The following is a 22,304-nucleotide window of genomic DNA, read 5'->3' on the forward strand; positions in this document are numbered from 1 at the left end:
GAGGTCGGCCACCCGAGCAGCATACTGAACGTGCGGACGAAGTTGGGCACACCGACATCCGCCACCGCGATAAGAGTGTTGTATTTCGGACGGCGGTGGAAAGAAAAACGCCACCGCCATAACATCACAGGATCGAGTGCCCTAGTGAGGGGAGGAGCGGAGGGGGAAATGGGCCGATGGGTAATAACCGCGCGGTACAGTTGGGCTGGCAAGCTACGCGCACAGTCGGCGCAATGAACGTTCCAGCATCAACAGGTAAGCGAACAGAATTCATAATTATTTACGAATATAGTGAAGAACTACACGTGACATGCGTCGTTCAGAGTGACGCTTTTTGTATATGCGGTCTTTCTGATTGCAGCTTTTCATTCGCGATGAACAATGCACTTCGTAAATCTTGCGTGATTTTCTTTTTTTTAAGGGGCAGGGGGAGGGGTGGTGGTAATTTTTCGATTTTTCTTCGTTGTTTGTTTCTTCACATTGTTAAGACACCTCATCCTTGTGAAAGCAATGATGAGAAGCTTATACACCGATTTCCCAGGTATACGGAAAATCTGCTCATGAAAGCACTGCGCTGATTCCGAGAAAAAGCTGAGATTATATGTTGTATTATATCTTGTACGCTTTGTGTGCGTGCGTGCGTGTGCGTGTGTGTGTTTGAGTTTGTCCTTGAGTGTTTATATGCGGGTACAATTCGTATGACGTGTTCAGCGTTAACGTCACGCTATGATTGACATGCCTAGTAGAGGCTGCCCTCTACTGGGCCATTTTGACTACTGCCACTCTCAGTTTATTCAACGACCACCCAAATATAGGCACATGAATACACAATCAATTAAATGTTTATAATCGTTCTTACTTACTTCTTCATTTCAGAATATGGGGATGTTAACGAAGATGTGTCATGGTCGTGTTATATGCAAATGTCTAAAAAAAGATACCGGCACCGACACTCTTCGCAGTGTTCTGTGCGAGTACTCGGGCACTGTCCACAGACTCTGCCTCTTATTTAAAACAAGGGCAGCTGTTCAATTATACACCAGAAATCGTTTACGTACAGTAGTCACGGATTGAAATAGGACAATTTCCGCACATACGTTCGTTTTCATCGTCTGCACTTCGAATCATATTCACGTATACTCAACCATGACGTGTAGATTAGACCCAACATAATCTTTCTAGACCAGATTCGGTGCGACATGGCGAGGTTGTCTCGAGGAACAGCGCACATAGGTCGTGTTACAAGAAAGTTTTATTCCTGCTTTGAACCCGTGAGTACTGTACGTTCTGCTTCTGGTTACTCTTTTCTTAATCTGCTTGTTTTCGAATTATCTTGTTTTTTATTCTTTCTTCAATACTGTCACAATATCGTACTGACGGGACAACCGGCTCTACTTATAATATCGGGAGTTTCATGTTCTTAAACCACAATATGATTGAGTGAGATGTGGTAGTGAAGGACTCCAGAATCTTTGACCATCTGGTGTGTTTGAAGCTGTACGTGTAGCGTGAACTTTCGCTGTGTTGTTCTGAGAGCCGTTTGCTAGACGACATGCGAAGGTAGCCATCGGGTATGTATCGATTCAAGCTGGCGATGCGAGTTACGTACCATCGCGCTTAGCTGGGACCAGCAAGACAGTCGTCCACGGTGTGCCCCCGCTTCCTGGATTGGTACGACGAGCTTGAGTGTAGCCATAGATATGCTATCCACGGCGATCACTGCACGCAGACGTGCGTCTGCGCTGCAACATGCTCATCAAAGCGTGCCCGATGTCACGAATTCTACTGTTCTGCACGTTTGAAACCTGCTTCGCAAGTGGCAACAGACGTATAGTGTCGTTAGAAAGCTAAAGAACACCCTACTGCAGCGTCATGATTCTCCACAGAGACCACTTTGGGAGGAAGTGGTAAACGCTTCCTCCTGCAGCCAGGTGCCTCTGCTGCCATTGAAATACCTTCTAATCCAGTTCCAGAAGCTACCGCGAGGAAACTCGACTAGCCGCAGCCCCAATGTCCTCGGCGTTCGCGCTAGCTTCTGCTCGCCCGCAAATATTGTGCTCTACTGTCTGTGAACACCACGTGAGATCAAGGGACTTGGGCCCGTATTCCCAAACCAAGCTCAACCTTTCCTCGAGTTTTCCTTATCGGTTTTAAACTTTTATTGCACATGATAAACAAAATGAACCAGTATTCAAAAACCAGTCTTGTCCTTGTGTTTCGCCCTGTTACTATTTTTGTGCCTTTATAACGCATGTAAAGAGTACAGGAAGTTGAGGAAAACGTCAGGTAAGGCCGAGGTTGGTTTGTGAATACGGGCTTTAGTCTCATGTGGTGTTCAGGTTAAATGTGAGTGACGCTCTAGCGTGCTTAGAGTGAACCAGCCAAACAGTCGGTCGCAGTGAGCTTCCGCCTCCGGGATGAGTGCGATGAGCTTGAGTTAAGCCACAGATGCTGACTCGTGAAGATGCGCCCAACCATGCGTTTTATTAAATGCTTTGTTCAGTCTAGAGTTTTCTTTGGACTGGCTCGAGCCTCGCGAAGCGGTTCGCGGGACCATCGAAACCACTTCTCGTGATTCGGCAAGTTGGGCAGTGGTTGCAATGATGGCGGTCTGTAGAAATTATTACATGGGGACGCACTTTGATGGGCATGTTGCAGTGCACACGCCCGTTTGCGTGTAGTGATCACCGTTGAACCAGTTGTCGTAATGGTAGACGCATATCCACCACTTTCATTCTTGCTTCAAAAAGATCTGTCACAGCCAAAAGACACAATAGGGCCGCCAGGAACAAGTGGAAGTAGGCAACAGTATCTGTGCCGCTTCGACGCTGGTGAGGGTCTCTAATACGCTTTCTGTACTCTTCGCGAGGTTTCTGTGAAAAGCACGCACCGAACAGGCTAACCATAAGTGGACGTGGCATAGTCCTAAGGGCAAAACTAAAAATGAAACAGACTTCAATCTGTCTGTACGCCCAGGCTTTGTACTGGATAGATAAGTAGTTACCAAGATTCGATGCACTGACCATAAAATGGTAAGAGCACAAATTGACCTAGATTTAAGAAAGCAATGACATAAATTGATACGCAAGAAATCAATTAGGTATTTGGCGATTCGAGTCAAAGTACAGGAATTCAGAGTTTCTTTTAAGCGGAGGACGACGAGGAGGAGGAGGAAGGGAAGAAATGAAAGGCAGGGAGGTCAACCAGACGCACGTCCGGTTTGCTACCCTGCACTGGGGGAAGGGGTGATGGGATTAAAGGAGAAGACAGAGAGAAGTGAAGGGCAACGTGTGTGTAGATGTGACCTTGTCCATCGCACGCTTATAAGCGGTCGCGTAGTCTGGTCGTCTTTAGAAAACTTAGCAATGCCCGCGTCGCTTTGCTGGGCAGCGACGCGTAGAGCCATGAGCCAAGGATCTTCTCTTCGGAAAAAGGTCTACTGTCTTGTGTCTCTAACGTTTCGCGTAGCAAGTTGCGTTCGCTCGCAAAACGTTCACATGAGCACAGTATATGTTCTATTGTCTCGTCAGTGTCGCACGACTCACATCTGGAGCTATCCGTCATTCCTATGCGAAAGGAGTACGCCTTTGTAAAAGCTACTCCTAACCACAGGCGGCACAGTAAAGTTGCATTCTGGCGGGAGAGGTCCGATAAAACTTGAAGCTTTCTTGATGGGTCCAATTTGTGTAGGCGGTGGTTTCTGAAACTGGTGTCACTCAGCCAAGTTTCCGACATGGTGTTAGCGAACGAGTGAAGGCCCCCTGCAGCGTTGGTTCTCGACAGTGGAATTAGGGTTGTCTGGGCGTCCGCGTGGGCAGATCCGGCAGCATTATCAGCAAGGTCATTACCGACAATACCACAAGGTCTCGGTAACCACTGGAACACCACGTCATGTCCTTTCGATAAAACTTCGTGAATCACTTCTCCTATTTTATTCACTAGTTGTTGATGCTCCCGTTGTCGTAAAGCTGATTGCAAGCTCTGAAGGGATGCCTTGGAGTCACAGAACACAGCCCATTTTTGAGGTCGGGCTTCCGCGACATAAGGTATAGCAGCACGTAAGGCGGCAAGCTCCGCTGCTGTGGATGTTGTCCTATGCGACACTTTGAACTTTATAGTGACCTGTTACGTCGGGATGACAACAGCACCTGTGGAGCTGTCAGCCGAGACCGATCCATCGGTGTAAATGTGGGTCCTCTGGCCGTATTTTTCGTTGAGTAGCGACAATGTCACCTGTCGCAGGACCACTGTTTAATGACGGCTCTTGTTCGTTAATCCCGGAATAGTGAGGCACACCTGTGGTTGTTGTAGGCACCACGGAGGTGACAGGTGACGCTGGTCTTGTTGCTTGAGTGAAGCGAAAAGGAAGGCATTCTCTATGGGCAGAAATAATCTTTGAAAACATCGCTTGTCGTCTTTGAAGTGGCAACACTGCAACATGGTGACTAGGAACTCGGCAGAGGTGTCTTATGTGGGCTCTCAAATTGTCAGTGATGATGTATGTTTGAATGGGATGCTCTCTTGCGATCATAATTGCCCCGTAGGTTCAGGTGCATCGCGGTAGTCCTAAGCACGCGCGTAGTGCTTGTCCTTGCAGACTTTCGAGGGTGCGGATGTTCGTCTTGCACGTACTTGCCAGTAACGGCAAGCTGTAGCGCAAAAATCCCAGAAACAGTGCCCTGTATAGCCGCATCATTGACCTTATCGTTGTTCCCCAAGATTTTCCGCAGAGGAACCGCATTATATGGACGATGGAAGTTAGTATTCTCTTCAGGTAAGTGCAGTGGGCACTCCACGAAAGGTCCCTGTCAATCATCACACCCAGGAAGCGATGGTTCTTCTGGTATGGAATATTTTGTCCGTTGATGGTAGCAGGGTATTGTGTTAAGGCTCTGCGAGTAAACGCAACCAATGCACATTTCTCCGTTGAGACGGAAAGACCTTGCTTGTGGAGATATGAGCATGTCAGGGTGGCAGCCTGCTGGACTCTTGCACGTACTTGTAGACGAGTTACAGCCGAAGTCCATAGACAAATATCGTCAGAATATATGGATATGAAAATAGTACTTGGCAAGATTTCATGAAGTCCTATCATCACGAGGTTAAATAAAATGGACTTAATACGGCGCCCTGAGAGACGCCACGGGACGTATAGTAATTGGTGGTAGGCCCATCTGAGGTTTGTACAAAAAAGGACCTTCTCGTCAAATAATCCTGGATCCATTGGAACATCCGACCACCGATTCCGACAGCTTCCAACGAGTCTAGGATGGCTTTATGTGTTACGTTATCATAAGCCTCTTTGACGTCGAGGAAGAGTGCCAGTGGTATGCGCTTGAGGCTCTTCTGTTGCTGGATAAATGTTGTGAGATCAATCACGTTGTCAAGAGATGACCTACCTCGCCGAAAACCCGTCATGCAGTTTGGGTATACGTTGTAGCGCTCGAGGTACCATTCTAGGCGTGTGAGTATCATCCATTCCATGACTTTTCCTACGGAACTTGCGAGGGCAACAGGGCGAAATTATGTCAAATCAAATGGTGACTTTCCTGCTTTGAGTAGTGGCACAAGTCGACTTATCTTCCAATTCTCGGGAACAATGCCCGCCTGCCATGAGTGGTTGTAATAGCTTAACAACTGTCCCCTTGCCTCCTGTTGAAGGCTGGCTAGAGCAGCGTAGGTGATGCCATCGGGTCCTGGTGAAGATGATCGTCGGGAAGCTGCCAAAGATGCGTCAAGTTCTTCTATAGTAAAAAGATTGTCCATTTCGGAGAAGCGGGGTACAGGGATAACACTCCTAATGGTGCTAGCGGACGAGGCGGACACACCAGCGATTCGCGTACAAAACTCATTTGCCACTTCAAGTTGGGTGTGGCCTAAATGTAGGGCTAAAGCCATGAAAGGATGTCTTTGTTGGGGAGTCGAGCGCAGGCCACGAATAGTGCTCCAGATGCGTGACAACGGCTTTCGAGGATCCAATGATTCGAAGAATGATTTCCAGCGTTCCTGTTTAAATTTGTCTAAACGTCTTTGGACTTTTTTCTGCATGCGTCGTGCCAGCCTCAAGTCGCATATTGCTTTCGTCCGCCTGTATCTCCTTTCCGCCCTTCGGTGAAGCGTGCGCAATTTTTCCAGTTCAACGTCGAAATCTGAACGCTTGCCGGTGAACGGGAGGAGACAGGAAGCTTCCCTCATTGCCTCTTTTATGGCATCCTCCAAGTTCAGGTCAGGGTCCTTACGGCATGTATTTTCCATGAGTCACTGAAATTCGGACCAATCAATTCTTCGTATTGTGGTCTTAGGAGAGGAGTTAGTAAGACCCCTTATTCGCATATAAGTTGGAATGTGGTCACTTCCATGCGTTTCGGTGTCTGAAAACCAGTGCACTTGCGACCGGAAGTTTCTGGATACCAGAGTCAAATCGAGGCAACTGCTGTACGTAAGGCCCCGCAGGTATGTAGGACTGCCATCATTTAAGAAAAATAGGTCATTCTTGGAGGCGAATGACGCGAGGTTTCTTCCTTTAGCGTTGATTTTCGAACTACCCCAGATTAAGTGATGTGTGCTGAAGTCTCCAGTTATAACCGACGGGCCCGTAGTTGTTGTCAGTATGTCTCGTAGTCGGCCTTGTTCAAATCGTCCGGATGGTGATATGTAGACACCAATGAGTGTGAATTACACTTTTTTTTTTCCTTTTTCACACGTAAGCAGACATATTGATTGCCATCATGCGGTTGAACTGCGTGATGCACATATGTGAAATCTGTGCGAATGTAAACAACCACCTTGCTGTGTTCCTCGCACGTTGATGAAACGAAAGATTCATACCCTGATAGTTTAGGAGGTTGTTGCACGTTTGGTTCACGTATAACTAATATAGGAAAACGATTCATGAATATATCCTGATGGAATGAAGAGATGCGGGATCTCAGGCCTCTCGCGTTCCACTGCATTATCGACGCTTGTCGGACCTCGTTGAGGAAGGAGAAAATTGGTCGAGCCATGGTTGCTACTGGAGACTTGCAAATACTGGACTTAGAGCATACAGTACTTGTAGTGCACTCTGAGCGAGTGGAGACTTCAGGGGTCTGCACAGCTTTCGCATGGCATCCAGCAGTGTTCGGAACATTGTGATGGCTTCTGTGTCCTCCCCAGGCAGCTTGTCAGCGGCTGGCTGGAGTGATGGGATTGTCGATGTGCGCTTGGAATTCGCAGGTGGCTGTGATTTCGGCGATGAAGGCCAAACTGATTCATCTGCAACAGTGCTGCTGGTTGGTTTGTTGACCGCGCTGGCCTCCATCGGTCTGGGAGGCAAGGGCGGTGGAAGAGAAAGGTGATGGAGTGGTGCTTTCGATGCAGTGTCTTCGGCATTCTTTGATGAACTGCGGCGACGATGACTCCTCTTTCGGACAGTCCTGGCAGCCTCTCGACGCGACAAATTGTCTCAGACGATTTGTTTCAATACCGCTATTTCTCTTTGGATTTTGGGGCATTTTTATGACGAGGCTGCATGTGACCCATGACAATTCGAGCATTTGAGGGTAGTTGCTTCGCAGTCATCCGCAGAATGGGCTTCCGCGCAACGAGGGCACACCGTCCTATTTTCGCATACGCTTCTCACGTGGCCCATCTTCATGCACTTATAACACTGTAAAGGCTTTGGTACGAAAGGTCGCACAGAATGCCGAAAATGGCCCACCTTTACGTGTGAAGGAAGAGAGTCACCCTTGAACATGATCTTCAAGCAGCGTGAGTTTCGCAAACGGACAACTTTTGCGATGACGCTGGCTTCATTTGCCGGTTTACCAGAACACCGAAGTCGGAGCTGGGAATGGCAGTATTCACATCGTAGATGACTACAGTGACGACGTTAGAGCTCACAGGAATGTAGCAGTGAACTTTCATTCCCCCCAGCTCGTTGACGTTGCGCAGTATATTAAGTGCCGCAGCATGTAAAACGTCGATGGCCAATACGTTCTTACGCGTGTTCACTCTGATGTCTGTGATCTCGTTTGGCACGAGTCCTTCTAGCATCACCGAAACAGATTGCCTGTTGAGGCGCTTCATGTTACCGTCTGGTACCTCAGGGACAAAAAGGATAGTGTTTGTCACGGGTCTCCTTGGCACGCTGTCGTTCAACGCACTCGATGACGAAGATGTTCTGACGTTCCGCCAAGAATGTGGTCGTGTTGTTCGTGTTCGCCGGCAACTGGTTTTGGCTGATAGGTTATTCAAGCTCACTATAGCATTAGGGAGCGGGTGGTCGTAAGTTTGATTCCCAGATACGAATATTTTCTCGTGTTTATTTCTTTGCGGTCTGTTCGTGTGCATTTTAGTACGTCATATCCGTGACCTAAATATTTCAGTGGAGCTGCGGTGGACTCTTTTATAAAAGGGTTTCCTGTCAAAAATTAACCAGCTTCACTTCGATTACACCGATGAAGCACCAACGCTCGTAGCCTTCCCTTCATCAGGATCATCGAGAGGGAGACGAAAAGACGCTTTATTATAAAAACTTATTTTTGCCGGGTCGATATACCGCTGGCATGCTGCTCTGCGTAGGGATGAGGGAAGGGGCTAAAATATTTCAGAATAGAGAGAAGAAAAATATGAAATAAATTATATAAATACATCTGTAGGGTCCGAGTTAACCCGATAGAACTATTTACTGTTGGGCTATCCCGCATACTAAGGCTTTCCTTTGTGAGGTACTATATTAGAGCCTTCATACAAGGCCAATATCGGACAGGTAATTGACTAATGACTACTACCCAACGCTGTTGTGAATGCATTTTTATGTCTCGCAAGTTCTTCAGATATGTTGTAGGACTTCTCTTTAGGTAATTCTCTTTGTGAAGCTTATAACGTAGCAGTGCTGTGACTATGGCAACGCTGACGCCATTTGTTGGTGTAACTGTTGCAATATTCCTCCATAGTGGAAGCTTTGTATGGTGGTATTTACCCAATTCCTGTGGCGCATACCAGCTGATGATGCCCACCTGCGTTACCGTGGATTCCAGACATCAAAGCCTCTACTGAGCACAGCATGGCTTATATAAATTCTGTCGGGACCTCAACCAGCGCAATATTCCGAAAGTTATTTATTGATATGCAGGGTTTAACGTCCCTAAGCAACCATACGATTCCGAGAGACGCTGTAGTGGAGGCAGGGTTCTTTAACGTGCACCCAAGTCTGTGCACACGGTATTCCAAAAGTGAGGAACAAATTAATGCACGAGACGAAAGTAGACAAGAGACTGTAAAAAGCTTTTGAAGATTCAAGGCTTTGGTTCGTCGGCATCTTCACGCTCACCATCAATACTTTCTCTCCGCTCTTTTCCGACTCTTTCCTGTTCGCAACGCTGAGTAGCTGGTCTGAAAATTGATACGGATGGACCTCTTAGTTTTTCTGTGGCAATGAACGCACGTCTCTCTTTTTCTTTCCCATAAAACAACAATCCCCCTCTCCCTCCTCCAGGAACCCAGGGCGTGAGGAAGGACGACATCACCATCCCGTCGGCCGACGAATTGCTAGAGCACGACGGGAGTCCGCTGTGGCGTGACCTGGTGGCCAGGTGCCAGAGAGTCGCGGTGTGGGTCGTGTCACTGGGAGCGGTGCCGGGGCACGTGTGCCTGGTGCCCGATGGCCACAGGCGCTTTTCCAGGGACACCAGCACCGACCTGCGCCGGGTGTATGCTGTTGGGGCACACAAGTACGCAAAAGTAGGTGGGCGTCCAAGGCGAGCGTATCCACACTCGAGCCAGTGGGGCACGTGGATGGGGGGTTGTAGCCACCCCACAAAAAAAGAAGAAAAAAACACACTATCTGACTGTCACGTATACAGTAGACGGAATCTTCTTAAGCATGCAATGTTGTGCGGCAGAAGTACAGAATCGCGCCAGGTGTCAAAGATTACGAATTTCGCAACGGGTTAGTGTGTTAAAGGCCCGCCCATTACAGAGTGCTCAGACATTTTCATATAACCATCAGCAGCAGATGTGTCAACGAAGCGAACTCGGCGCAGGTTCGCGTGTTGCCCAATAGAAGTGTTGTGGGCCCTTCCCAGATTCGCAAAATAAATATTATTGCTTAGTGGGCACTAAACAAGTGTGCTTGCAGCAGGCGTTCAAGAATATATTCTTAAGGTACACCGTCCCCGCATTTTGCGCTTCATTGCTGGCAGTGCGGCTGTGCAGCTGAGTTTAACGAAACCGCCATGTTGATGAGACATAGAGACAGCGCACGCGTGAAATTGCTGAAGCGTGTGAAATTGTAAAGGAGGAGGGAGGTGCGTGAGCCAACCTTCAATCGCTCTCACAGATGCTGAGATTGCGTATGTACAGCCCACTTGATTACGTGTTTGGTATAGGGGTGTAAAGGTTTCTTTATGCCTTCATGTTTGCATATATATTACAAGTTTTCTTCAAATAAACTTTAAGTTGTCAGGCAGCGCTTGAGTTGTGCACGTTCTTGTTTTTTCGTTGTTGTCCTTTTTATGCACTGATTGTGGAAAGGATGTTAATTGTAATTGGCTGCTTATTACCTATAACGTGTGCAAGGAAGATTCTAAAGACAAAAGTGTTACAAATTTGGCAGAAATTCAGTAGGAAGCGAACAACACAACAAATGTTCGACAGAACAAATGTGCAATGCACAATCGGTCCAAGGCCTGCACATGTACAAGCTCGACTCTTCCCCACAACATAAAAAAAAAAGCAATCGAACGATCAATGATCCTGCTAGGTACTAATGCTTGTAAAGCAACAATCACGTGCACAGCACTGGAGTTCTCATTACTGTCAGTGCAGGGAATCTATCTTTCTCAGTAAATTCAATTCGTTTCTCTTTTCTGCAGGTGCGCGAGTGGTGGTTCCGGGCCGGGGTGGAAGTACTGAGCGTCTTCATGTTCAGCGTGCGGAACTTCAGCCGCAACTCGTTCGACATGACCTCCGCGCTGAATCAGGCTAATCAGATACACGTCGACATCGTGGACAATGTGTGAGTGGGGATTCAATTAAAATGTCGATTCCCTGGCGCTTGCTATTGAGCGCTTTACATACTTTGTATGCGACATTGTGCTCCCGTGTGATTTGTTAGTAAAGCGCTTGTCTATAGAACAGTCGACAGCGTAGAAAGGTAGAAGGAAACGGGACATCCCACTCATGTTGGGCGGGACATTGCCGAGTTCATCGCTTTTTGCTTGTTTTTCTTCGAAAATAGAGTACTGCGAAATTTTAAAGAAAACCTGCCACGATGATGCAATAATTAGGCGGCTGTGAGAGAAAGCAGCTTGTTTGAATACCTGCGGCAGGCCTGGTCATGTATGAAACGCGAATGTAGGAGCTTTTCTGGAAGATACTATTAAATATTACGAAGAGACCCCGAGAAAACTAACATCAATGCAGATCCACCCTTTCTATCAGTAAATAGCTCAAATAAGCACTTCATTTTCACTTAGAGCATATACAAATTACCGCCCTCGTATGATTTTGTTGGTTATTTAAGAGCAATTCCTAACTGACAATGAAAACAATACTGGAAAAACGCTTCAGTTTTGTCGAAATAAGTGCGGCTTATGTAACGTACTTCGCGAATATCTCTGCATATATTTACAGTGCAACTGTCATAGCGCGACCATCAGGGACGGCGGAAAAGAGGGTGTGACACACAAAACTTGTGTGTCGTATTCTTTTGTCCGCCGTTGCTAAAGTTCGTGCTATAACAGTTTGAAGAGCGTGCCAACTGGCCCGCACATGCACTGTACTTCCCGTTTTTGTTTTCGCGCGCCTTATGGTTAAGGTTAAGAATGTTGTAGGTAGCCGGCGGATCTAGCCTCGCCCGCCTTCCGAGCTGCATTTGAGTGCAATTTGTGCACAGCCGGCGTTCTTTTCTAATGAGGCAAAGTGTAAATATTCTGCTCTCTTGCGTGCAAAACCACGCACGAGTATGAAGCAGCAAGGTGTGGGAGACACCGCGAGATAGTGTTCACCACAAGGGTTTTCCTTCGCTTGCACCTAATTGAGCGCATAAATGTCCTCGTATTTCGCCTGCATCGAAGTGCGGATAAGCTTTGATGGGGAATTTATTGATTGATTTGTGGGGTTTAACGTCCCAAAACCACTATATGATTATGAGAGACGCCTTAGTGGAGGGCTCTGGAAATTTGGACCACCTGGGGTTCTTTAACGTGCACTCTAATCTGAGTACACGGGCCTACAACATTTCCGCCTCCATCGAAAATGCAGCCGCCAATGCGGGGATTTGGTCCCGCGACCTGCTGGTCAGCAGCTGAGTACCTTAGCCACTAGACCACCGTGGTGGGGCTCGATGGGGAATGGAACCGACGCCCTAAAGCATAGCAGCTCATAAAGCCTTATCTGTTAGCTATAAAACGTTGGGTTTAGTCCTAATGTGTTCCACATGCGTTCACTCAGCTTGGTGGTCTAGTGGTGACAGTGTTCAATATCCGGCCAGAAAACTGTGGGATCGAATCAAAGCCACGGCGGCCGCATCACTATGGAGGTGAAATGCTAGTTATTTAACTTTCGTGGTGAAAGAGTTTGAAGAATAAGGCCGGGGTAAAGCACATTCGGCAAGCATTCTCACATCCCGAATGGAATACCACTAACCCTCAAGAGGAACGTAACAGCTGCATCTTACAAGTACTGACCTACGGAGCAGAGATCTTTACGCTTAGAAACAGTGTTTAACATAAATCAAAGACGACGCAGAGAGCAATGAAATCTAAAATTTTAGGTGTAACCTTGAGAGGCAGGAAGAGAGCAGAATGGGTCAGGGACCAATTGGGTGTTAGGGACATAATAGTTGAAATCAAGAAGTAATGAACATGGGCTGAACAAGTATCGCGTAGGTAGGATAACCGATGGTCATTAAGGGTAACTTACTGAATTCCCAGAGAAGACAAATGCGTGAGGGTGATAAAGAAAACCAGGTAGGCAGATGAGATTAAGAAGCTTCCAGGTATAAAGCGGAAGAATGCAGAAAGCACAGGACCTGGTTGACTGGCATAACATGGGGCGAGGCATTTGTCATGTATGGGAGTAGTCAGGCAGTGAATGGTGATGATAATGAAGATGATGATAAAGATGATGAAATGCTGTAGAGGCTGATGCATTTAGATATAGGCATAGGCGTCGCAGGGCTCCCCTTCATGAAAGTTGAGACGAAGGTTCGTCACAACGATCATCTTTCTATCAGCTCTATTTAAGGGGCAGACTACACTCCCCCCTCCCTATTATTCCGATGTATGGAGGCAGGCTTTGCACCAAACCCCCTCTTAGAGCACTGGCAAAGGTGCCCCACCCCCTTCCATCTTGCCCGTACACACACCTATGGATATAGGTACACGCTGAAAGAACCCAAATGGTAAAAACTTTCGGAGGCTTAAATAACAGTGCTCCTCATTATCAGATCATTACGCTGAGACGTAGAATATAAGTATTACCTTCTTAAGCATCATTCTTACTTACATGATCGGAACGCCATCTGACAGCAATATTCTGGTGTGGTTAAGCACTCTTGTCTGTGCCCGGTAATCACGCTATCTCCTTTCTCAATCAGAGACGCGTTCCGCGCCATGGGAATGCAGTCCTGCGCTTGCGGCGACCTCGAGCGGCTACCCGAGGAACTGCGCGCTAGTCTGGCTCGCTCTGAGATCGCCACGTCGAGCATACGTGAGAAGAGGTAAGTTTGACGTCATCGCACATGCCCGTACGTTCAAGAGCGCTCCAGAGGTTTCTACATCCTCTGGCTAACATTTATAGCGGAGTTGTGTAGGTCCCTCGTGTCACTTGCTCGGATCTGTTCGCTTTCGTTGTTTCACGGATTCCGCGTAACATTGCCACAGAGAACAAGCGAAGTATTTGTCTGACAGTAACACTTTCGGTCATACCTATTTTAACAAATTGCCATCAGGTGAATGCAGCCAGCCAATGTCTTCGATTGTGCGACAGCTTTTTCCTCATTCTAGTCATGAAATCGATGTCGTCAAAGCAACCGGTTGACTTCATCGTGTACTTACGAAACTCATTACTAATTACCGGCCATATTTTACATTTATACAGTCTCCCCCTCTATCTAGCCAGAAGACGCTTGTGCCTTGAAGACGACATTCAATTTGTTGCCCTTTCAGAAACATCTCATCTTCAACTTTTGTTATTAAGGCGACATGTTTTGAGGCATCTTCAGTCGCAAAAACTTCACCGTCGGTGACGTCAACGCAATTGATGCGAGATATGGCAACCTGAAAAATGAGTCACAATATGTTATCAAGACGTCACATGTCGCAAAACTTTGTGACGTTACGTAATGACGCCATCACAACACATAGCCTCTTGGTCAAAGCTGGGCCAATTCCGGAGGCATCGTAAAACGACTTCAGGTGCAGAAAGAAATCGGGGGAAGGAACCAATACAATCGGCTTGGAAGAAAATTAAGACGACTTTCGCTTTCATTCAAGACAAGTTCATATGGGTCGTAAATCTTTTAATAGCGAAGTTGTTTAAGCTAGATGCAATTTTGGTGGGCTTTCGGGCATGTGCCGTGAGCCGTATACCATGAAACTATCAACAAACTGCTATGTTCTATGGAGGTTACGTAACTCCCACTCCTCACCACTGGCGCACTAAAATTTTAGAACTTCTTCATTACAAAGAGAGCATTTAGCCCAAAATTGACCGCGAAGCGATGGCAGCGATCCGAAGACCCCAGTATGCACAATGGGAGAATGCCAGGAAATGGGGAAGAAAATGGCGGCCGGCAGAAGAAGATACCGAAATGATGGAAGCCCTACGGGAAACGAAGATGTGCCCACAGATCTCTGAGGGGTTCGAACGCTTGGTTCCAGTGCGAATTTATGTTCCTGGAGCTTGGACATCCGCATCGTGTGTAGGCCCCTGGTTTAACTCGAACATCTCCGCGCTAAGAATAAATTTAGGAACAACCTAGTGTCACTTGCTTAAGGGTCAGAAATAAGCTATTATAGAAGCAACCAGATTAATCTTCAGAGTCGTAGAGTTTTGCTGTTTCAAACTTTGCGTGGCTTAGTGTAAGCTTCGGCAGTTTTATTTGTGCTTGCGTGTGTGTGCTTGTGTACGTGTGTGCGCACACGTGTGTTCATGTGTGCGCGTGTGTGTGTGTGTGTGCGTGTGAGCGTGCGTGCTTTCACTGTTGTATACTGTCAGCCACTCTTGCCTGAAACCTCAAACTCAGGACACCATTCGTCGCATCAGCGAGCGAGCAAGTAAATAACGGCATAAGTAGATCATTTTGATTACTTTTTTCTTTTTTCTATTTCACTCAGCCTTCGAACACAAATGTCGTGCGCTGCCTACAATACCACGTACCAGATGTCTCGGATGGCTCGGCACTTGGCCACGGCCGTTAAAGAAGGAGTCATCTACACCGAGTAAGTAATCGTAAATGAGTTCAAAGCTAGAGTCGTACGCAAATTAATAAATCCGGAGAAGCCTCGCCCAGACGACCGAAGTGCGGCAGCCAATCGCCTATTCGACTAAAGTAATACTTACGCTTGTACACTCGGCGTTGTTCTTCGAAGGAGAGATCACCGACCGTCCTGCTCATGACGTCAGCCTGGCGTGCGCACGCATTAGTGCAGCAGGTGTACTTGCGTTCAACCTTGAGGAGAAAATGCCCCATACATCTAAAGTAGTACCCTACTATAATTAGGAGGCCTTGTAGTGTAACAATCAACCGCGATATGGTTTGAAAAGTCATTTGGTGAAACTCAAGTACGCATACGATAAACGCGCATAGACATGCAAAATGTCACCCTCTTTTTTCCTAACGCAAAAAAATGTTTCCGGTTATGGCCTGGCTTACGCAGTAAACAGTTAACATCCCAATTATTGTGACACGCTGAAGCCCTTTCCCGTTAAGTTCACGTAGCGAGACATGCACTTTGAATAATTATAATAATATAATAATAATAATAATAATAATAATAATAATAATAATAATAATAATAATAATTGTTGGAGTTTTACTTCCGAAAGTCACGACATGATTATGAGAGACGCCACAGGGGAGGGCTCTGGGAATAACGGCTACCTGGTGTTCTCTAACGTGCACCTAAATCTAAGTGCACGGACCTCCAGTATTTTCACCTTCATCGAAAATCCCGTGACCTCCGAGTTCGCATTCGAGCGTCATGACCACAAGGCCATCACGGCAGGAGCTCTACGCGGATTAGAGAAGTGTCGGGAAAGAGTGTCGCGGACTGCCCGTGGAGTGTAGGGCAGGAACCTAGAGTTGCGCTCTGTGCCAAACAAATGGCATGTTCTCAGGGACCTGACCGCCGCGTTCCTGGACGAGTACGTTTCTCTGACCGAGTGTCCGCCGGCCGAGCTGCTTCTGCGCTCGGCGGGAGACCAGCGCTTCAGCGACTTCGAGGTACTGCAGTGCAACTACGCCCACTTCCACCTGGGTTCCAAGAAGTGGCCCGCCGTGGGCTTCGTCGACTGGTTGCGAGCCATGATCGAGTTCCAGCTGAACTGGCCCGCCATAGAGGTATGCGCTTTGTTGTTTTCGAAAGCTGCCGCGCATTTTCAGATATGGGTTTCCGTGCAAAAGGCAATGTATTGTGGGAATGTAAGCCGCCAGGTATACGGTGGGCTGCGATGCATGATCCATGTCATCCTGATTCGTATTTCATTAGGTTTACTTCACTAAAGATTGACGGTCTTCCCAAAAAGTGAATGTCCAGCGAAGCTGTTTCACGACCATCTCCACAAAGACGAATTCGTTCCTTTCACTGCGTGTTGTTTTCTTGCTGTGCTCTTGGTTCATTTGATTTCCGTGCTGATTGAACTGAATGAGTTACCCGACGGGTCTCCTTTTTGTATACGAAAGCGAGAAACGCAAGCGCGGAGATTCGAAGCCCGTGTGTGTAGTGCGAAGCAACTTCAACTTAATCTTCGCCGGGAACGCGTGATTGGACGCTGTCTTTCTTTGCAGGAGCCTTATCAGTCACTGTGCAGTTTCATTGCTTCTTTTGTGGTTTTCTTCTTCGAAACGAATACTTAGGTATATGCTGTATGCCTGATCGCAAAGAAACATGTGTCTTTTGCCTTGAATCACCTCGTAACGCCATCATGTGGCAGTTATAATACGTAACATGAAATCACACCATAATTTGTGATGCCATAATTACGAAAAAAACTTTTGCGATATGCGACACCATGGCGAAGTTGAATAGTGACGCCATATGTAATGATGATGATTAATTGAATCACTCGTACCCGACGCTGTATAACTATATGACTATCGTCATGATATACCAACTAGCCCAAGCTGCCACGCTGTATATCAGTCGCAGCCGATGGTCAAATTTCAAGTTTAGTGAGGGATCTAAGCATGTCACCTTAAATATTTTAAAAATGAGTGAGAAGCTAAGGAAGCCTATTTATACGAAGAATGACACTGCGCTACGAGGATCAAGATTATGTATGCTTCTTGTTGGGTTAGTGTCTTGTCAGTCCGAATAGAGAAAAAGGATAGAAGAAAGGCGAAGAAATCTGCAGGAGGTGACCGCAGTTAGTTACACTCAACTTGGGATGGAGGAGTGTGTTAAGCCGGTAACTGGCAGTGCAGATATACCTCCTCAAATTTTCTTTCTGTGCTCGTATTTATTTATTCGATATAGCTACATTATGAGATCATTACTACCTGCAGCCGCACTTAAATGTGCAAAACGAGAATATTTTCAGAAAAAAAACTTAGCTAATGGCAATGATACGAGGCGCAACTGCCAGGTCATGAAGAAATTCTTAAATAATAAATGTCTTGAGCAGATAACGAAAGTTAGAACTAAAACAGAAACATACAGCCATCCAACTGATATCGCCAATGCGTTCAGGGTGTATTTTAGCAGTACCTGTGAATCTCTGAGAAATACCCCATTACCAACATTACCTCGATAGCCTCATCCTTTCTTCTTGCGACCTACGAGTGCAGAGGAAGTTCTTCGTGTTATAACTTCGCTCAGGTCCACAGGACCTAGTCTTGACTCTGTTCATCCATCTCACATCAAGTTAGTCTCCAGTGAGCTATCCACTGTCATTGCAGATATTGTTGACAAGATGTTTAAAGCAGGCATATTTCCCAATTCCCTAAAAGTTGGTAGAATCACACCTGTTCACAAAAAAGGTGATCGCGAACTTCTGAGTAATTATAGGCCCATTTGTATTCCTCCATTTTTGAGCAATATGATCAAGCGTCCTATGCATACAAGATTAATATCCTACTTGACAAAGTTTAATCTGTTGACATCTAAACAGTACGGATTTGGCCTGGCTATTCCACTGAGCTTGCGCTTCTAATCCTCACCGATAAAATGAAAGGGGCAATCGACCAAGGCTTCGTAGTTGGTGGCGTACCCATACATATAACATAAAGTTTATACACAATTAATTACAAAGTTCTTATACATAAACTTGAATCGTATGGCATAACTGGCCCTGCACTTCAATTTATATGTAGATATCTGTGCAATCGCACTCAAGTTGTTCAGGTTGACGGTAAAGTTTCAGCAGCTAAGAAAGTAAATCAAGCTGTTTCTCAGGGCTCGATCCTTGGCCCCTTGCTCTTTTTGCTATTCATTAACGATCTACCTAATGTTTTGACCGCAACAGACTGTATCTTATATGCAGATGACAGGACCATTTTTACTTATGCAAATAATGTCGATGAGCTAAAATGAAACATTAACGTGGATCCACATAATATAAGTTCCTGGTGTCGAATGAACATGTTAAGAATTAATCCATCAAAAACCGTATTTATAGTTTTTCATTCCTTCCCGACTGTACTTTCAAAATCTACTGTGCGTCTGGACGACAGTTTAATTGCCATGTCCGACAGCACAACGTTTCTCGGTGTGTTTCTTGACCGGCATATGAAATTCAATCTTCACGCGCAATCACTCATTCTCAATACAACCTTTAGAATACGCGCCATAATCAAAACTAGTTCATATTTTCAGCCACACACAATCCACTCCCTTTATCACGCACATATTGACAGCCATTTATCTTATTGCATATCAACCTGGAGTAACACATATTTGAGCCACCTCAACCAACTACAACGCCTACAGAATCAAGCACTTCAACTCATGACTTTCAGCCATTTCTTAACCAATGCAACGCCACTTTATCAGAATTTAAATATACATCCTCTTTAGCACCTCTTTCTGCTGAAGTTATCAGTTGTGATGTATAGGCTTTTTCGCAGTAATGTGCATATAGATGGCATTGTCATGGAACGCCTTGTAAAGAATAATATCACTAGGTTTTCTGAGCTCGATAACCGCCTTCCGCCTAATGTTCGCACAAACTACGGCAAGTTCGCTACCACATTTACGGGACTCAAGCAGAGGAATTATTTCCTTACGTAATAAAATCATCAACCACAGAACATGCATTCAAAAACCAATAAAGAAATATTTTTTGCAATAGCTGTCTTCATTTTAGCAACTGCTTTTTAATGTTGTGATAACAATTGCTGCATGTTATATTGTCCTTACGTTCTGTATTATAACTTGCGTTTGTTTGTTCTTCAGATTTTTCTTTTTTGGCTTGCTAAACATATATATAATTTCTACTTTCGTTTTTTTTCACACTGTGCTTTTTTTTCTTACTGAAGATACCGTAACAACTGAATGTTTTATATTTTGTTTCTTCTCCCGTTAACATCATGTATGGGAGCCCCCCTGACAGTTTCCAACTTTTGGGCTCCTTGCGTGTATTACCAATCCTGTACGCACTTTTCTGTAATTAACATCGTTGTTGAATAAAACTTGAACTTGAACATGACATAAAAAGTTACGATAGCTTAGAGAAGTTTCTACCAATAACAACTTCTCAGGCACGAATAAAGAAGCACGACAACCACGTCCAAGATAGCTTAAAGGCTTTTCTTTTCCGCCTTCCTTTGAAAGATACGTAGAGATAACTTTCTTAGTAAATTAGTATTAGGAAAGTTGCAATCGACCTATTTGTAGGACGAAGCATGTTTTCTGTGGTCTCGCCGTTCACCATGAAGCTTCGTGATGACAAGAAGTTTTACTGCTCAAGCCCCATATACACACAGAGCAGCAGAGCAAAGAAGTATCTTAATGTTTGCTTCTTGGCGTTCACTAAAATTCAAGAAGAGCCCGCAGCCCTGTTACCAGACGCCTGCGTAGCGTGCCCTGCAATACTTGGTATTTTAATTCAAAAAGTTATCTGCTTTCATGAGGGTGCACATTCCCGTACGCCGAAATAAACTAGTGGTTGTTCGTAAGCGCCCTGTTTTGACGCCGCTTTTCTACGTGCCCTCTAATCGCTGTTCATGAAAGTCAACAAAGTCATTGTCTACACAGTACAGAGATTGGCCGAAAAGAAAAGAAGGCAAAGAATGGCTCGGTTTAATAATTGTACTCTCACAGCTGCCTTTAGCGCTTCACCATCCTCCACATTTTTCAGGCTGTCAAGGAGAAGCACGCTAAGAAGGCATCTTATGGAAGCGGCAGATCGGACCCCGAGCAAGTCATACGTCAGCGCAAGTTCCTGCGGCACGTCCACGCTGCCAACATCCTCAACATGGAACGGCTCGCCGGCCTCCACAACGGTGTGATGTAAGAATAAAGTAATATAGCACATCGAACTGTTGGAATTTACATGCAGCGAAGCGGCTCCACATTGTTTTTTTTTCATATTAGACCCATAAACAAGGACGTTGACAGAACTCCTTCGAGAAAAATGGGAAAAATGGCCTCTTATCTGCGTGCTACACTGAAAATCTCGTCGAACGACAAATTCTTCTGCCGGAGCCCTTGCAGAACCCTGAGCCACTGCCAGGTGGAAGAACCATATCTTCAGCAGAGGGCTTTTTGTCACAGTTTCAACGTAGCGTAAAAACACTATTGTCCATATAATTACATAGGTATGCATTTTCTATTAAAAGAACACACCTCATAATACTTACGTAGTGGTGTGGGGTTGGGCCTCATATACACGTAATATTTGCTTTTTGATCAACAATGTTCACAAGGCTGTGGTCCTCAGGTTTTGTTGCAGTGTTCATCGGTTGCGCTGTCGTCGTTTGTGGATTCTTAATTAATTACAGTGTTAGAAGGTAGCCCTCATCTAAACGGTTTTTTGTGAAGCTTCAGCAATTGAAGTGGTTGCGCAAATAAAGGCAAGCTGAACAAAATTAACCGAATCAGGGGACCTATCTGCGAGATTGAGTGCTTCTAGAAATAAAAAAAAAGTAGCGGAAACTTTTTACTCCCGTAAAACGCATCCCGTCTCGATATGTTTGCCAACACAAAGCAGGTGATATTCACGCAACGCATGCTTGGTCCGTTGTCAAGAGTACTGCCATCGTGATTTACGTAACCGACACGTTTTAAACACTGCTAATGGTATAAGGTTTTAGAATGTATAATTTTATGCCAGCAAAACTCAACGTCTTGAAGAGTGCATTCTAGAAGCTCGTTTCCTTTACCGAAGAGACCTTGAATTCTACACAAACCTTTGCGATTATGGGACAGCGTGGCATATGGTGAGAAAAAGCTTTGAGAAAGTGCAATGATTAGCATCCAAGACATTAGTTCCATTTATTATGAATTTTTGAATCAGCCAAGAGTATTGATTGTTTATTGTTTCTGGCAACAAAATTCACACCTTTAAAAATTATAACAGAAATGAAAATGCATGGAATAATCATTCACATACGAGACTGTCAGTGCTGCAAATATGAACAGAAATAGAAATAGCGCTATAAAAAAACGAGTGAGTATCGAAAACATCACGTTTTGCCAGAATTTCGAAAATGAGTTAAGTTGTCCAGAATCAGAGAAGATCAAGTGGGCTATTTCTCCATTACTGCTATGTTAGCTACGCCGCAAAATATTTCTGATATAAAGCTTGCGTCGCTGTTTGCATTATCTCGACTTCACGAAAACACACTCTTCGTAAACACACTCTTCGAAAACACACTCTTCGGTCGTCGTCACCCGGCGATGCTTCTTGATTTTTTCTTTGTTCAATTATTTTCTTATTTCAAAACAATATTCAATTGTGTGCTATCTGGTCATGATTGCATAAGAGACAAAATTACGAGGAAACTCGGAAACACCAGTATACCGCGTTTTTTTTATCCTTTCTAGAATCGAGTGACCCCCTAGCATCACCCCCTTAGGATCGCAACAACCGCATCCTACCCCTTCAAACTGTTTACACCACCCTACCACCTTACCTCTTACAAGACAGGCACTAAT

At 45.5% G+C, this 22,304-nt stretch overlaps 1 protein-coding gene across 1 annotated transcript; it reads left to right on the forward strand.

Annotated features, from left to right (window-relative positions):
- The first annotated feature begins 146 nt into the window (after nt 1-146).
- On the forward strand, nt 147-20,686 carry LOC119185708 (isoprenyl transferase-like). Its single transcript, XM_075875766.1, has 7 exons — nt 147-255; nt 9,479-9,723; nt 10,857-10,999; nt 13,583-13,705; nt 15,324-15,428; nt 16,327-16,549; nt 20,506-20,686. Exons 1-7 carry the CDS (start codon nt 177-179, stop codon nt 20,659-20,661), a joined length of 1,074 nt encoding a protein of 357 aa, XP_075731881.1. The 5' UTR covers nt 147-176; the 3' UTR covers nt 20,662-20,686.
- The last annotated feature ends 1,618 nt before the right edge of the window (nt 20,687-22,304 follow it).

The sequence above is a fragment of the Rhipicephalus microplus genome, chromosome 10, assembly GCF_043290135.1.
Source record: "Rhipicephalus microplus isolate Deutch F79 chromosome 10, USDA_Rmic, whole genome shotgun sequence".
Classification (NCBI taxonomy): Eukaryota; Metazoa; Arthropoda; class Arachnida; order Ixodida; family Ixodidae; genus Rhipicephalus; species Rhipicephalus microplus.

Bases quoted from the DNA above. Each gene is read 5' to 3' on its own strand.
- LOC119185708 (XM_075875766.1), top strand. From the start codon at position 177: ATGGGTAATAACCGCGCGGTACAGTTGGGCTGGCAAGCTACGCGCACA. The intron at 9,724-10,856 runs GTAGGTGGGCGT...TCTTTTCTGCAG, and splicing joins GGGCACACAAGTACGCAAAA to GTGCGCGAGTGGTGGTTCCG. The intron at 13,706-15,323 runs GTAAGTTTGACG...TATTTCACTCAG, and splicing joins TCGAGCATACGTGAGAAGAG to CCTTCGAACACAAATGTCGT.